The sequence below is a fragment of the Rhamphochromis longiceps genome, linkage group LG13, assembly GCF_057381845.1.
Source record: "Rhamphochromis longiceps isolate RC_006_pf linkage group LG13, R_longiceps_female_GT1.1, whole genome shotgun sequence".
Classification (NCBI taxonomy): Eukaryota; Metazoa; Chordata; class Actinopteri; order Cichliformes; family Cichlidae; genus Rhamphochromis; species Rhamphochromis longiceps.
In genome coordinates this window covers 27955072-27971111 of record NC_140569.1, presented here as the reverse complement: position 1 = coordinate 27971111, position 16040 = coordinate 27955072, and the positions used below count along the sequence as shown (strand labels likewise).

The 16040-nt window shown below is 40.7% G+C and overlaps 1 protein-coding gene across 1 annotated transcript; it reads left to right on the top strand.

The window, feature by feature from the left end:
- The first annotated feature begins 1924 nt into the window (after positions 1–1924).
- On the top strand, positions 1925–15764 carry valopa (vertebrate ancient long opsin a). Its single transcript, XM_085427633.1, has 5 exons — positions 1925–2480; positions 4632–4842; positions 8635–8752; positions 9395–9628; positions 15368–15764. The coding sequence occupies exons 1-5, from the start codon at positions 2117–2119 to the stop codon at positions 15611–15613; spliced, it is 1173 nt and encodes a 390-aa protein (XP_085283759.1). The 5' UTR covers positions 1925–2116; the 3' UTR covers positions 15614–15764.
- Positions 15765–16040: the final 276 nt, after the last annotated feature.

Sequence of the window (16040 nt, the reverse complement as noted above, 5' to 3'; positions counted from 1 at the left end):
GGCTGAGATGGAGACAGCGGGAAGGTGATTCACCTCAGAGGAAAAAGTTCTGTGCAGGCTTGACCTTCAGGTTCTGGCTCTAAGTTAACATGAAAGTGGAACCTGAAATATAGATGACATGTTTGTTTGACTGGGAATGAATTTGGAGCTAATCTTTAACTCCTAATCCTTTTGAAACTCTTGATCCTTTTGAACCTTCATGCCGTGCCTCGGACTGAATTGTATCATCACTGAATTACACAAACTTAAAGTCAGGAGCAGTTTTATTTAGCGCTGCATGCACCTTTCTTGTGGTGTTATTTTCTATAACCTTTGAGCAACTAATAATGTCTCACACTGTGTAGGAATTATATATGAGGCGGTTTCTCTGTATGCACAGCTTTCAATAGCGCTGGATGTTTGACTTTCTTGCTTGAAAGAAAATGTTTTGGATAGCTGCAGTTAAGTTACACAGGCAGTCTTCTCAGTAAGAAATTCTCCTCTTACCCCTAAACAGCCAATATGATGTAAAAATGCTCTTGAAGAGACACTTTCCACTAAGTAACAGTGAAGCTGTTTCTAACTAATCATTTAGAATACACAACCTTCACTAAGCCTCTAATTTTTTAAAAGAGCTTTAAAAATCCTCTGAGACAAGTTTGTACTTTAGCCTCTCGTCTGATGAGAGATTCAAACTGCAAAGCCTGATGTGCAATTTTCATACATTTCATAAATGTATGAAAACAACTCTGACCTGCTGGAGCAGGGACACCGGTTCTCTCCAGTGGCACTAACTGTTGAACGGTCCATCCAATGCATGTTCACTTAGTTTGAGATTTCAAATGTGTATGTCAGTGCTTGTTCCTGTGGCTGGATATATAAAAATATTAAGGTGGTGGCACTTTACATTCAGAGGTAAAGACCTGATCACCTTCACGCAGTGGTCTTAATGTTATTGCTGACTGGCATACAGTCAATCAGCCTTCTGATTTCTTTAAAAAGCAGTGGTTTATCAGCATAAGTACAACCTTCCTTGCTTTCAGACTGTTCTCTGCACAAGCATTTTCCCTCAGATTATAAAGGGTGGTTTGGAGCATAACAGGCTGTCTTGTAAAATGTTCGCCTTTATAAGATTAATGGATGACTGGGTTGGTAATTATCCAGGTGTGTTCCAGTTTGACACCATCATGTTGTGTGACTTGAACTTTTAATTGCATATTTACTTATAACAGAGAGCTTTGTTGTGATCAATGTGCAGCACACACGAATTTTTAAATTTGTGTGCCATAAATGATGGATTCCTGTAGATGTGAGTAAAGACTAATTATCCAGGTTAATTTAACACTTATCGCTCAAGGACTTCAATATGCATGTGAATTTTAGAGAGTTTAAAGGTGAACGTTTATAGTTAATTTAGACGAATACATCAGGTCCATTGCGACCAATCACTCCGCTGCGGTGCCTAATTATGCATCACTAATAAATTGCGCACTGAAAAGGCGAAAATCACCAGATCTCTACGTGTCCTTTCGAAATGCACCTAAAATAGCCACACATTAGATGTAGCCTAATCATGCATGGTAGTAATTACTGGCTCGTGTGTAAAAGTGTTGGATGGCAGCTATGCGCTCCCGGGTTCATCCGGAGTACGCGCCAAGCCTGGAGACTGGATCAGTGTCCGGAGCTTGAACAGAAGCGCGCACGGAGAGGGCGTCCTGGAGGACAGCAGCGATGCCGGAGCCGCCTATATAAGAGCCGCCAAGATGCCCCCGATCATTCGTCCACTCGCGCTTTTTCAAGACATCTCCCCTGACCGCAGCGCACAGCTCGCGCTCTGCTCCGCTCTCACATGCAGACTGACACTTTCCAGCAGCGGCGCACAATCACGCCCAAGCGCGTTTAGTGGATTTCTCCGTCCTGCGCTTCGCCATGCGCGGCGGCCAGCGCGGATTTCAACATCTGAACTTTTGGAAAGAGGAGTCCCGGAGCGCACAGCGTGCTCAGCTCAAGCGGCGCGTTTCCAAGTGACTGCAGAGCGCGCCTGTCTGGCACAGACTCCACGTTAAGTTGTGAGTATGAGAAGAGGAGACCGAGGTTAGGGTTAGCGAGCAGCCAGCGGACTCTCCGGACACGGACAATGGAAACCTTCAGCGTGTCAGTGAACGGCGTGTCCTACACCGTGGCACCTGAACTCTCCACCCCCGATGATCCCTTTAACGGACCCATCAAGAACATCGCGCCCTGGAACTTCACCATCCTGGCCGTTCTCATGTTTGTGGTCAGCTCGCTGTCTTTAACCGAAAATTTCCTGGTCATGTTTGTCACTTTCAAGTTCAAACAACTGAGGCAGCCCCTGAATTACATTATAGTTAATCTGGCCATCGCCGACTTTCTAGTCTCCCTCACCGGTGGAGTAATAAGTTTCCTGACTAACGCCAGGGGTTATTTCTTCCTCGGGAAGTGGGCTTGCGTCCTGGAGGGCTTTGCAGTTACTTTTTTCGGTAGGTTAACACTTTCCCCCATCCTGTTACTGTAATGGCAGAGATGAATGAAGCTCCACGTTCCATAGCTGTAGCTGTCAGAGTGGCTCCTTTTACTGCAAAAAAGAGCTGCTGTGCGTGCGAGTAAAACAACTCCACGTGGTGTTATTCGACTTTGTCACTAAACGCTTGTTAATAAATTAGGGCATCTAGAAGCCATGTCAAATAAAGAATCAATCCCTCTAACTGACAGAACATTCCAGCCTCAGGAACTTTGCTTGCTTTCCTTGGACAAGATTCAAACGATGAAAGCACTACTTTCTTACAGTGACAGGAGAAATGTTGAAATAATAAATGCATTCTGGCATCCATCAATGTGTAGACTGATTTTAAATGTTTATTTATTTAAACAGCTCAAGACTAATATTTAAAAATCCATTCTATCTGACACACACCCTTTAAACCTCAGTTGTAACCAAGACACCAAAAGCACAAGGATCGGGATGATAGACATTTCTGGCCAAAGTAAAACTATAACTCCAAAATCAATGTCAGTCTCACTGTTAACTTGAAGTTTGATTCTTTTGAGGGCTGTTTTATAAACTGTGCATTATGTTTAAACTGAACCTGGATAGTATTTGCTTCCTGCTGCTGTGTGAGTCCAGAGTGTAAAGCAGTATTTAAAGCGATCCTGGTACAGAAGCCTTCTCACACACTTTTGTACATGACTTGCTTTAAGTAGGTTACCAGCGCTGTGACCACCAATAACCAAGTAGGTGGGTTGGAATGGCATGCAGAGGTTCCCATGCTGTGTGGGATCATGGGCATCTGGTGAGACACCTGCAGTACATAAAGTCTGAATACTTAATCATTTTATGCAAAGCCTTATTAGATTTGTGACATGGTTTCAGAGAGGAATGGCACATGAAGTAAAAGGATGATTTTGTCTAAGTCTGTAAAACTGACAGTCTGTCAACAGGAAATATTAATTTATAATGAATTTATATTTTCATGCAACTTAATGAGAATATTATCAAATTACTGTCACGTGTGGTGCTTTAATGAGCCAGCTTATTGCAGTACTGTATATGCTCTTTACCAGAACTGCATTATGCAGTGCATTAGTTGATGGCATCTGTACCCAGAGCTTACACACAGACAGTGATGTTAAATAACTCCAGAAATCAATGTATTGATCTCTATTTGCTCCATGATTATAACGTGTTGTGTGGGCTATTTGTGGGGACAAATTGCTGTAATGCGCTGCATTGCAACCCTGTCGCGTACAGTTATTACTGAATAACAAACAAATGACTTGTGTGGCCATGTGCTGGAAGGCTGAACAGATTTTGATCCTAAGCTGCAAAGTCTAGATGATAACTGAAGAAGCTGCGCTGATACATGATCAATAACCCGCTGAAGTGAAGCGCACATCTTCCATAGGCTCATGGTGAAAAGCCACTCGAATGTTTTTGCTTTAACAGCACTTTTAAGTGATTAACTGCAGTGTCATTGCTATTATTCATGTGTGCGTGTAAAAGGGTGTGGGTAAATATGAAAGTCATTACATTAGGTGAGCTTCTCCCCTCGAACAGGGTGGATGCTCCAATTAATATTCTACTCAGGGGGAGAATGTTTTCTGTTTGTGTCTATTTTTAGGTCTTTGTACTGCCCCTGTGCTGTACAGATAAATACATTAAATCTTAATGGGTAAAAACTGAATTCTTCTAGAAAAACCCTCCTTTGATGTTCAGTTATCAGAACTTTAAAAGCTATAAAACCACCGTCGGGAGTAATGGTATGAATGTATTTGGGAACCTATATACCAGAGGCTTTTGTTTAAATGTGTGATAATTGAACACCTTCGTTTATGCCCCTGTCTTTAGTTCTCCCCAGTGACACTAGCAGAAATACACATGAAGAATCTCACTGTGGAGAGATAAGCAATTAGCTCTTCTATGAGAGAGACTTATTACCACAATTAAATACTGCCTTTTTAAAACAAAGCTCATTAGGGGATAACCTAATGTACCCATCTCAAATCATTAAACTATATCAGCACCAGGGCAGCTGCTTTTACCCAGACCTCGTGCAAATCTGGGATGTTGCTGTGTATCACTGGTAAATGTCCCACTTGGCTCAACCACATTGACCTCCTGCTGTTTCCCTAAGGGATCGTGGCCCTCTGGTCCCTGGCTGTCCTGTCCTTTGAAAGGTTCTTTGTGATCTGCCGACCTCTGGGTAACATCCGACTGCAAGCAAAGCACGCGATCCTGGGTCTTGTGTTCGTTTGGTCCTTCTCCTTCATCTGGACCTTCCCTCCAGTGCTGGGATGGAACAGATACACTGTAAGCAAGATTGGGACCACCTGTGAGCCCGACTGGTGAGAAATGAGCACTTCTCACACACAAATCCCATTTAGAAAAAAAGCCAAACTTATTTCCTCAATACCCAAAAAGTATTTCAATGCTAGAGGTTTTTGCTTTGGGGCAAATAACCCTGTTGTATACTTAAGAAAGCAGGGTTTGATTGACCTTAACAGAAAATTATGATTTGAGTTGAACTTTAATTCTTAAGACCGTTTTTCCTTACTCACATCATGCACCAATTCAAAATCAATGGCTGTATTTGGTTAAATATAAACAACTGTTGGTTTGTGAATCATTTTTTTTGACCACTTGGTGGCGTCATAAGAAACTCTCAAACCATAGCATGCAATCCAAAATAGTGATGTCGCTGGTTGGAGCATGAAACCTCCACATTAGTGTTTAGGTTGCTATGATGATATTTGTTTTTCTTTTAATCCAGAATTGACCATTTTTTAATGAGATGGTAGAGTGCTAAGCTAATTGTTAGTGCTAATAAGTTTACTTGGTTAGCAAGTATTATGCCTTAGCTTTATGAATGCAAAAAAACAAATAAACCAAGAAACAAACAATATAGTTTTTGCTCTGTTTTGGTTCTGAGGGAAATATCTTGAGATGTAAATGAATATGTGACTGTTTGGTGTTGGGCAGATAAGGTGTAGCGTGTTTCTCCAAACTGAATGAAGTTCAGTGTGGTACTGAGGCAGTTGGTCATTTAACCCAAGCAAGTTTACAAGGGCTATAATACTCAAAGACAATGATGAAGGGTCATTGAATGTGAGTATGTCCCTAAGATTGTCTTTACATGTACTTAAGTCACCTGATGAGGTGCAACATGTTGATGGCAGAATTTAAATGAATTAATGTTACTGGATTTTAGGTGTTTATGAACCTCACTGGTTCAACGTTAACCTTAAACAATGTGTTTTACATAGAAACGGAGCAGCCATTCTTCCCTCAACCCTGTCACTCAGCTCTATGTCGCTCTTTCAGCCATGTTAGCTTGCTGTGTCCTAATTTTTGTTATAAAAAAAAAAGAGGTCTCCTCTAACCTCGGCCCTCAGGGCGTCATCTGGGTAGTGCTATTTAGCTGCTTTGATCAAAGGCGTGCAGATATGGGCTGAGAGTTTGCCCGAAGCCCCGTTGGAGAACCACTGCTTAGAAGAAGCGCCAGGAGAACAAATTGTCCACACAATGCAATTAAGACATCACCTTATGGAGATACCAACCACATATATAATCCCCTACATTTCTGGCTGCACACGGTGTGAGCTGTGTCAGAAAATATTTGGTTAACAGCAGGAGCAGGTGTGTGAGCTTCAGTTGCAACATGCACAGCCTGATAAATTTTAAAAGCCTCATTTATGTGCATCTTTTTATATGCATATATGTATATATGCAAATATTCAGTGCTGGAAGCGTTGGCTTTTGAAGGACTCGCATGTTGCCACAGAACTGTCGGCAGGTAGCTGCACCCTGCACGGAGTCTACTAACTTTATCCTACTGACTTTCTTTGAAATCCCCTCTACTGCTCAAGTGTTCTGTAGGATATTTAGTACAAAGATACATGCAGAGGTGGGAGGTTGTCAGCTCAAATCCCTGGGCTTGATCAGAAGATCTGCATGTATGGCACATATTATTCACCCTCTACCATACGCTCATTACAAACTATCATGTATACTGTTTTGGAGGTTTGCCTATTGCTCTGTTTCCTTGTCAACTAGAGACACTAGCATATTGTAAATATGTGAGTACAGCATTGTGCAATGTCATCTACATGTCAAATCATTCAAAACTCTATCACCTTGCAGTACAACATAACATTAAGGAGGATACATTTAAGTTTAGGTAGTTTAAGTAGGATGTGGTTGGAGGTTGAATTTTCATGAGCTTGTTTTCCTTGTTTTTAATATATTTATGCACAATATGGCTACAGCAGAAGCCCAAGTCAGCAGATGATAGCTGATGGTTTCCCAGACTGCATCTTTCTTTCACAAATCTAAATTACACAAATCTCATATATTAGTTTCAAATACTCCATATGTTCCCCTTTTATTATCAGCGACTCAGTCTTCAGCATGGACGATACCAGTGTTGGCTAAATTTATGGAAAGATGATTTTTTTTAGAGAATGCTGAAGTTCTTCTTCCAGGATTCTGGAGCTGTCGCTAACTCACAAGCATTTTTGGTTTCCCACTGCTGCAACTTAAGTTTGTGAATGTGAGAGCTCAAGAACGAAGCAGTGTAGGAGTTTCAAATTGATTGAATGAGAATAACTTGAGAATAAGGTGATGTAAGATGTTGAATTTCATACCATAGGTGCATGAACTATAGGCTGAAGAGTATTTTTTGCATCTGCAGCCGTTATCCAGACAGAGTGGGACACAGGCGGGTCCAAAACTAAGAAAGTTCTGATGGTCACAGGTCAACCTTTTAATTATGTTCATGCTCTCAGCCACATATATTCTCAGTTTAATTTGAATAATCAGAGGTTTGTGTGTCGGTGATCACAGTGTATTTTATAGGAATTAGGGCTTCTTTCTAATAAAATATTTGTTATTTTATTGTTTTTTAAAAACCTGTCACACAAAACATGAAACATGAAAAGTTTATTTTTCCTTCTTCCATGTTCATAGCACACATTTTTTAACAAAAAACCCCAAAACGAGAATGTTTCATTATAGTATATAGTCCAGTTACTTCTGTCTAGCTTCATGCAAAAACTTGGGTGTTTTAAACTTATATTTTATGGTCTGAGCAATAATGTAATGTTTCTGTAACAGATTGGATTGAAATATCATTCTTTCCCAGTGTGAAGCAGCACTACTGTTTCCGACAATGTGAATGAAGAGATTTTCTCTGGCAGGCATGCTGTTGGAGAAAAAGCACACCAGCTGGTGGTGGAAAGCAAGATCCTGAGTTGCTGACATTTTTGAGTTGTCAGCAACAGTGCAGGAATTCACCTGATTAAAAATGACTCTTGGAGGTGATTTCAATGCTGTCTGTTTATATGCAGAAGTGACTAGGTAATTGAATTGTAAGCTAATTTGGCCCACTGAACAGTAGATGGCACTAATGAGGAAAATGTCCTGCCCCTCAGAGGGTTGAATACATGCATATTGCTACAGTTTCAGGATTCCAGTGAGTTGCTGTCACAGGTCCGAGGATTTCTGTACAAATCTACCAATTTCCTACAACTCTTCTGTCCTCTAAACACAACTTCAGTGTTTGATATTTAGCACCATGGATTCCATAAATGAATGAGGTGTGAAATGTTGCATTGCAAATCTCCAACTGAACCACACTTCAAACCCCACCCTCTGGTGTTTTGAGCCACAGAAATTTGTGTCAGCTGTGAAATTACCCTTTTGAACTGAAGCTCAAATGAGGTGCAGAAGTATTTTTTTTTAATTTTGTTTTCTTTGAAAAACCTCAAAATGACATTTTGTTCTGAATTTAGATCGGAATTCAACTCAATTTTATTTATACAGCATCAAATCACAACAACAGTCATCTCAAGATGCTTTATATCGTAAGGTAGACCCTACAATATTACATATATAGAGAAACCCAACAATCATATGACCCTCTATGAGCAAGCACTTTGGCAACAGTGGGAAGGAAAAACGCCCTTTTAACAGGAAGAAACCTCCGGCAGAACCAGGGAAGGGCGGCCATCTGCTGCGACCAGTTGGGGTTGCTGCAGATGGCCTTATTTAGATTTAATTCTCGCAGGGAGTCACAGGTAGACACAGTGACATTAATTTAAAATGGAGTCAAACTTTTTTTTCTGTTCATCTCTGAACAGGTATTCAACCAACATCACAGATCACAGCTACATCCTTACTTTCTTCGTCACCTGTTTCATTTTGCCTCTCGGGGTGATTTTCTTCTGCTATGGGAAGCTCCTACGGAAGCTCAGGAAGGTCAGTTCTTACACACACACACACACACACACACACACACACACACACACACACACACACACACACACACACACACACACACACACTATCATTTTTACAGTTTTACAAAATTACAGAAAAGTTAAGAAGGAGAGCTCAGAAGGAAGGATGACAGAAACCAGACTTCAGCGCTGTACTGATGTCATCATTGTGACTCAGTAAATTACTAGTTAAGATGTTTCTTAATTTGGAGCTTTTATTACAGGGAATATCAGGTACTGGATGACTGCTCATTGCAGCTGACAGTACTATTACTCATCTCTCAAATAAGCGTCAGGTTATAATGGCTGTTGTCCACCTACACGGAAATGACTGGATATTACTGATCAGCTGATGGACATGTACAGTTATGTAAAAAAGAAAGTTTTCACACAACTCTGAGAAACTAAGCACAATCTTACGGCTTCTGTAGGAATTCAGAGGGGAAGTAGCAGTCAGATGCCTGTGGTCAATTATTAATTTGATTAGCAGTTATTGTGTGACTGCCTCTATAAAAGTTAAAGTTCTGGCAGTTTGCTGGTCTGGAGCACCAGTGCTGCAATCTTTCCAGGAGCGGACGTCCCAGCAAATGCATGACTGCATACATTTTTATGTTGCTGTCAGGTATCACATGGTCGTCTGGCCACTGCCAGGAAACCAGAGCGCCAAGTGACCCGCATGGTGGTGGTGATGATCGTGGCATTCATGGTGGGTTGGACACCATACGCAGTCTTCTCCATATTGGTCACAGCACATCCAACTATTGAACTGGATCCAAGACTGGCTTCTATCCCAGCCTTCTTCTCCAAGACAGCTGCCGTTTACAATCCAATCATCTATGTTTTCATGAACAAACAGGTAAGTCGACATTTTTAGAGCCACTGCATCATAGTTTCACTTTAGTCACACTAAGTGTTGCTTTACTTTAGTCTGGCCATTCCTTCCTGGAGACACATTACTGCTTGTGTCACATGAAAGCTGTTGAACTATAGAGGTGGGTTTATTCTGTTGTTTTGTAGTGTCGGCCTGTTTCTCAGTGCACGGTGAATGACTGAAGTATAAAATCCACAGTGCACAACTGTCTGCTTAAAAAAAAGGTGTGAGGCTTACCACTGTAAAACGGCTGCTGCTGACATTTCTTCATGTCATTTACTTAATTTTTTATTTTACTCTGTGCTCTCTTGCTCTGTTCTCAGTGTAAGGGACTAATACCTGGATTTTCACTGCAGCTTTTGAAAGAACTAATAAAGGGAGATTTTTTTGACACATAATGTATAGACTTTAAACACCCATCACCTTGGATGTGTTTTATTCCCTTGATGGCATAAACCATTTTCTATATAAGACACTCGTTCTTTATGCAAAGCATTTAATAAATATTGGTAGTTGATGCTTGCTTCCAAATACCACCATATTTAAAGCACTATTTAAATGTCTTAATTAATTTCTCATTGTCCATGGAACTACAGGGCATTTTATATTTCTTTCATTTCTGAATAGAAAGAAGGGAAGAAGAGATTTAAATAATTATTTATAATAATTAACAGAATGTATATCACTTTCCTGTAACTTTCCCAGTGTACAAAGTGCAATGCAGTGTCATGTCTCCTTTCACGGGTCCCTCATTTGCATATTGTGTAATTGACCATTTTTATTATTTTCTGTTAGGATTATTTACATTGCTGCAGTGAAATATGACCATTAGAATTGACTACATAACATTTTTCATACATGTGCTTGTCAAAGGGCCTAGATCAGACTATTGCCTGTAGTCTGTTGCATGTCGTCCATCTCCATCAGATTGCCCCACTTTGCTGTTTAAGTAGGTCAGCCAGACCCACTGAATGTAAATAACACCTAGCCGGCAGGTCTAAACACCCAACTGCTAATGCTCATAACAATCAAGTGACCTCTACTGCTTGATATTTTTCCCTCTCTGTGTCTCTGTTGGTTACATAACAAGATGAGGTAAAGTAGAGGCTGGAGGTGACTTGATGCATGACTACTGCAATATATCCCTGTAGTTCTAGAGGAAGACCACCTCCAGTTACATTAAACCTCAAAAAGCTAAAAGGTGAAAAAAAACTTTCTACATTCATAGAGCACCATAGCTGTCATGACTGTGTTGTGTGGAAGGCAGGAGGAGGACTCTCAAACGGAAAGGTAAACTCAAAGCCGAAGCTTTACTTGCTGAGAAAACAACAAATACAACAAACTAAACTGGAAACTAGAAACTCAGACTAGAAAACAAGAAAACAAACCAGGAACAGGACCCAGCAACAGACAGAGACAAACACAGGGCTTAAATATACAAGCAGGACAACACGAGGATGGGGGACATCCAGCTGGGACAAATGAGGCCTAACAAGAGAAGGGGAAGCAAAACTAGTTACACTGCACGCAGGACACGGACTATCAAAATAAAACAGGAAGCATGACGTTCATAAAGACGCAGACTAGACACTGAGATGTGGAAATGGACTCGGGAACAGAGGAAACATGAAGCACAGAGACAAGGGAGGCACAGAAATAGAACAGAAAAAACAGAAACCAGGAACTATAAGTGCAATACAAACAGAAAACAGTAATTCAAAGAGTACAAGTTAAACAAAAAACACTGGGGCACTAGACCCAGTGCCATGACAATAGTATAATTGGAATTTATTTCAATTCATGCTTTAAACAGGCTTTACTCTCTCAATGTTAGTTTAATTATTGAGGATCTAAAAAAGCAAAATAACCCCCCCCCCCCCCCCCCCCCCCAAAAAAAAAAAAACCCCCGTCCTAATCTTGACGGTTCTGGAGAGTACTACAATGTACATTTTGTCCACAGGATCTTGATCTCTATTCAGGAAATCAAATTCTTTCATCCAACTCCCTCTGCCATTGACTCAGTTTAGTAAAAATCAAATCAAGAAAGCACAAGTACCAGCTAAAGTACAAGGGAGTACCTTAGCCAGGCATACCGGAGAACTGATAGCTTGCATTTTGAAAGATAAAGTGCATAATTGGAAAGGTGGTCTCTAAGGTAACAGATGACCAGAAGCATGTGATACAGCATATTTACTTTTCTTGTGTAATAATAAGTCCACAGGTACAACTTGGCGAACCAGAAGAGCTGCAAGACCAGAAAGGATTCTTAGACCATAAAAATATAAGAAAACAAAAATGAGTCCAACAGCCAGCAATAAGAAAAAAGAAGGTTTTGTTGAAGTTGCACAGCTCAGTTTAGTTAAAGATTGAATTAATTCACAGTATTTTCAGTTAAAAAGTTCTTATAAATATAAATATGTCCTGCTTGCCCATGACCTCAGTTTGTCACCAGAACAAATTGGTGTAGTCAGAGTTTCAGCTTTCCAAACCTTAGGGTGTTCTTAAACTTTAAAGAAGGTGGAAGTATCTGCTATAAAGAACTAATGTGTTTCAGGCCAATCGTTTTGCCATTAAAGCGATCTTTTATGACCTGTTTCTCTATGTGGGAGTGCTTTAAAGTTACTGTTTTATTGGAGGAAAGCTTTATACAACCATTATATATATAAAAAGCTACAACATATTTTAGGTCACAGGAGGAATCGCTATTGAATGCAGCACTGCCATAACGGCAGCCTTGTGCTTTTTCATGACATCGGAGGATAGCAGAGGTGTTGCTCTCACACTCTGAACAGCACTGCTGCTTTGAGGGGGGCAGTTAGGAGGCTTGCACCATTAAATTAGATAGGTCACCGAGGGTTGGGAATGATTTTTTCTCCTCAAGACTACACAGAGTGGGAAGCGGAAAAAGGGATCAGGGATTTTTAGTGTTGATGGAATGTGAAATCAATGATTGAAATCAATGACTGCTAAAAAATGGCTGTATTCTTAAAGGTAACACTGGTGTCAGTTCCACTGCTGTTGTGTCTTTCTGAGCAGGTGCACGCCTCCCAGCCACCGTCAGAATCAGCTGAATCAGCGTAACAGAACAAGCAGTAGTAACCTAGCTGTAAATGGGTTTTCAATACAGTGAAGCAACATGAAACTTCTGAATTTAAACCTAAACTGCTGTCAAGCTTTTAAATGCCACTGGAGCACATTTGATTCTTGGGTGGATGAGAGGCAGAAGAAGAACCCCAAATTACTGTCATGATTTGCACAAGGCTATTTTTTTTTTTTTACCACAGGATCCCCATGTTCTGTGAGACATCTCCCAAATTATAAGAAGTCCTGAGGAGATACTTGTCCTGCACCTTATGGGCATAAGGTGCAAAAACCTTACATTTTTCAATTCACATCTAGTTGACCGTGCATACAGCTACAGTTTCCCCTTTTTTCTCTGTTACATAACTGTACACATCATGACTGGTTAAATGTCTCCAGGTGAGACAGGAAGAACTCCATCTCTTCTCTCTTCATGGATTTTCCATCTGGCATTTCTTTCTGCAGAACTGCATCTGAGTAATGGTGGCACATTGACAGCTGTCAGCACATCACTAATGAGGAAGCTTTACCTCACCTGCCTCGTCGAGCGCTGACAAGATACCAGCCTGTGTTTATGTTCGTGAGAAATGGAGCCCTCAGACACAAATGCAATCTCTTTAGAGGGGTTCACATAAGTAAACCACTTTAATATTGTGGATACCTTGTAGAGCTGATCTTCTTCATGGTCACCTCTGTACAGTCAAACTTCATGATATACAGTTATAGTCACTCTGGTTCCCTGCTTTGGTCATAGGAACAAGCAGTTTGCTCTTAGCATCAGAATCAGATACTTTTCAGCTCTGTTTTTCTTTGCTTGTTTTCTCTTTTTTCTTTCTCAACAGGTGATCCAGGTGATTGACATATGTATTTTTTGTCTGTTTGTTTTGTTGGTTTTTGGTTTTTGCCCTTTATCACTGTCCCTCTTCCCCGCTCTTTTTCTTTCCCTCTTTCTTTCTCCCTTTTCTTTTCCCCAGTCAAGTCTGTCCCGTGTTCAGCAAATGAAAATAAAATAAACAATTAAAGCAAAGGTGAATCAAATAGACCAATACGGCAAGGCTGGGACGGTCCATTTGGTAAAGTAAATCCGTTGGGCATCTTTCTTTGCCTTTAGACAATAATTTTGATGGCAAAAGAACCAAACGGGACAGGCAAAGAAAAAAAAAAATCAGATACTTTTTTAATACCTAAGAAAATTATGGTAAATGGACTGATTCTTAAATAGCGCTTTTCTACTCTCCCGGAGTACTCCAAGCGCTCTATACAACATGCCTCATTCACCCATTCACACCCACTCATACAAGCACTTCTAAACTCAAGTGCAAACTAAACTACATTCACACACATTCATACTCCGATGAATGCATCAGAGAGCAACTTGGGGTTAGTATCTTGCCCAAGGATATTTGGCATGCAGACTGGGGAAGCCAAGGATCGAACCACCAACCTTCCGATTAGTAGCCACAGGTGGTAGAGCAGATCTCTTTAGACCAACTGTCAATAAGAATAGTAACAGACTGAACTAAATTAAACAATTTATTACAAAGTTTACAAATGATAAGAAATACCTTCAATACATATAATTACCTTAATTATAAATATCCAGAATTTAACAGAGATGAAATATATGTGATTGACATTTTACTCTAACCTGTACATATTTGTTATTTCTTATTTTCAGTGTAGCGCATGTGCAAAAAGGTGTAACTATTGCACAGTGTGCATTAGATGGATGAGTTGTACAGGCAGAAATGACTTCCTGTGTCATTCAGTGGTGCATTTGAGTAATCTCACTGAGCGTGCTCCTGTGATTGGCCAGCACGTCATGGAGTGAGTGGGAGGTATTGTCCAGCATTGTCCGTATGTTGGACAACATCCGCCTCTCCGACATCACCTTAGGGGAGTCCAGCTCCATCCCTACAACATTACTGGCTTCGCAGATCAGTTTATTGAGTGCTTTAGTCCTACCAAAGGAAATAAATATAAATGATCTTAGTTGCAGAGATGCATTGACTTGTGATTTTGATTACTGTTTAGATCATTTGTAAGGAACAGGAGAAAAAAAAGAGTCTGCAAAGGCAGTGTGCAATATTGTACATGTGTGCATATAGCCTCAACTAATTTCCATCACCAGTCTAGTTGGTCATAAACATGTATAGCTGATAAAGGAATGTTAAAAAAAACAGCTCTCCCCAGCAAGTTGAGTAATCTGCATTTTGCTCTGGACTATTGCCCTGGATCTGTATATGTAAATACTGCATTAGTTACTGCTGTTCATTGTGTCTGTCAGTGTGGTCCTGTTATTGCTCGTGGGTAGCATTACTTCCAAATGCATGTCTGTCTTGTACCAGATCCAGTCGTGTGAGAGATACTCTGAACACACTGTGTAACAAACACTTTAATAAAATGTTATTTGTATCAAACACACCAGCAATTAACCGTGACATTTGTTCGTTCAGCAGCAAATTCAGAATCAGATAAGTCAAATAACAGAGGTGGTTACAGTAAGTGTGGCTGAAAGTAAACATTAGCGTTTGGCTAACAGTAGCTAATAAGTTATTTAAACAGGGCATTTCATCATTACATGATATTTCAATGTGAACATGGCATAAGAGGTTCTAATCTGTTATCTTGCTCTGTGTTCAGTTCAGGAAGTGTCTTATCCAGCACTTCACCGGCGTGGGGACGATCCCTGATAGCAACCTGAATCAGACCTCTGATCGACCTGGAATCACTGCCGAGAGTCACACGGGAGAGATGTCAGCCATTGCTACCCACATCCCCGTGGGCAGCACCACGTCACCCAGATCGGACTTCAGATCTGATTCTCCAACCGACTGCGGTTCATTTGCTCAGCTTCCCATTCCAGAGAACAAAGTCTGCCCAATGTAACACTAGGCTTTACCCCGATAGGTGTTCTCTTTCCCTGAGCGTGAATAGACACCCTTCTGTAGACGCCCCACCCTCACCCTGTGTTTCAAGGACAATTAAGGGTTAGCAAAAAGTAAGAAACTTTATGGTCCAGAGTATTCTGGTAGATGTTCAGTTTATTATTGGAAAAAAAAGACTTGGGGGAAAGAACTGTAGAGACTGAACTGCTCAGAGCTTTACCCTGTAGATATCCTATAAATATTTGCTCACCAGTGCTCCTCTGTCCCGTTATTCAAGAATGTCTTGGATGTTCTCTTGACCATCACGGCACAATGGAGGGCACTTGATTCAACGCGATTCATTCATATCCCAATGAAAAAAAAGGGACTGCAAAACCCACAGACCTTGACATCCGTTAGTTGAGGGCTAGCCAGTGTGTTTCAAATAT

Bases quoted from the DNA above. Each gene is read 5' to 3' on its own strand.
- valopa (XM_085427633.1), top strand. From the start codon at position 2,117: ATGGAAACCTTCAGCGTGTCAGTGAACGGCGTGTCCTACACCGTGGCA. The intron at 2,481-4,631 runs GTAGGTTAACAC...TGTTTCCCTAAG, and splicing joins CTTTGCAGTTACTTTTTTCG to GGATCGTGGCCCTCTGGTCC. The intron at 9,629-15,367 runs GTAAGTCGACAT...CTCTGTGTTCAG, and splicing joins ATGTTTTCATGAACAAACAG to TTCAGGAAGTGTCTTATCCA.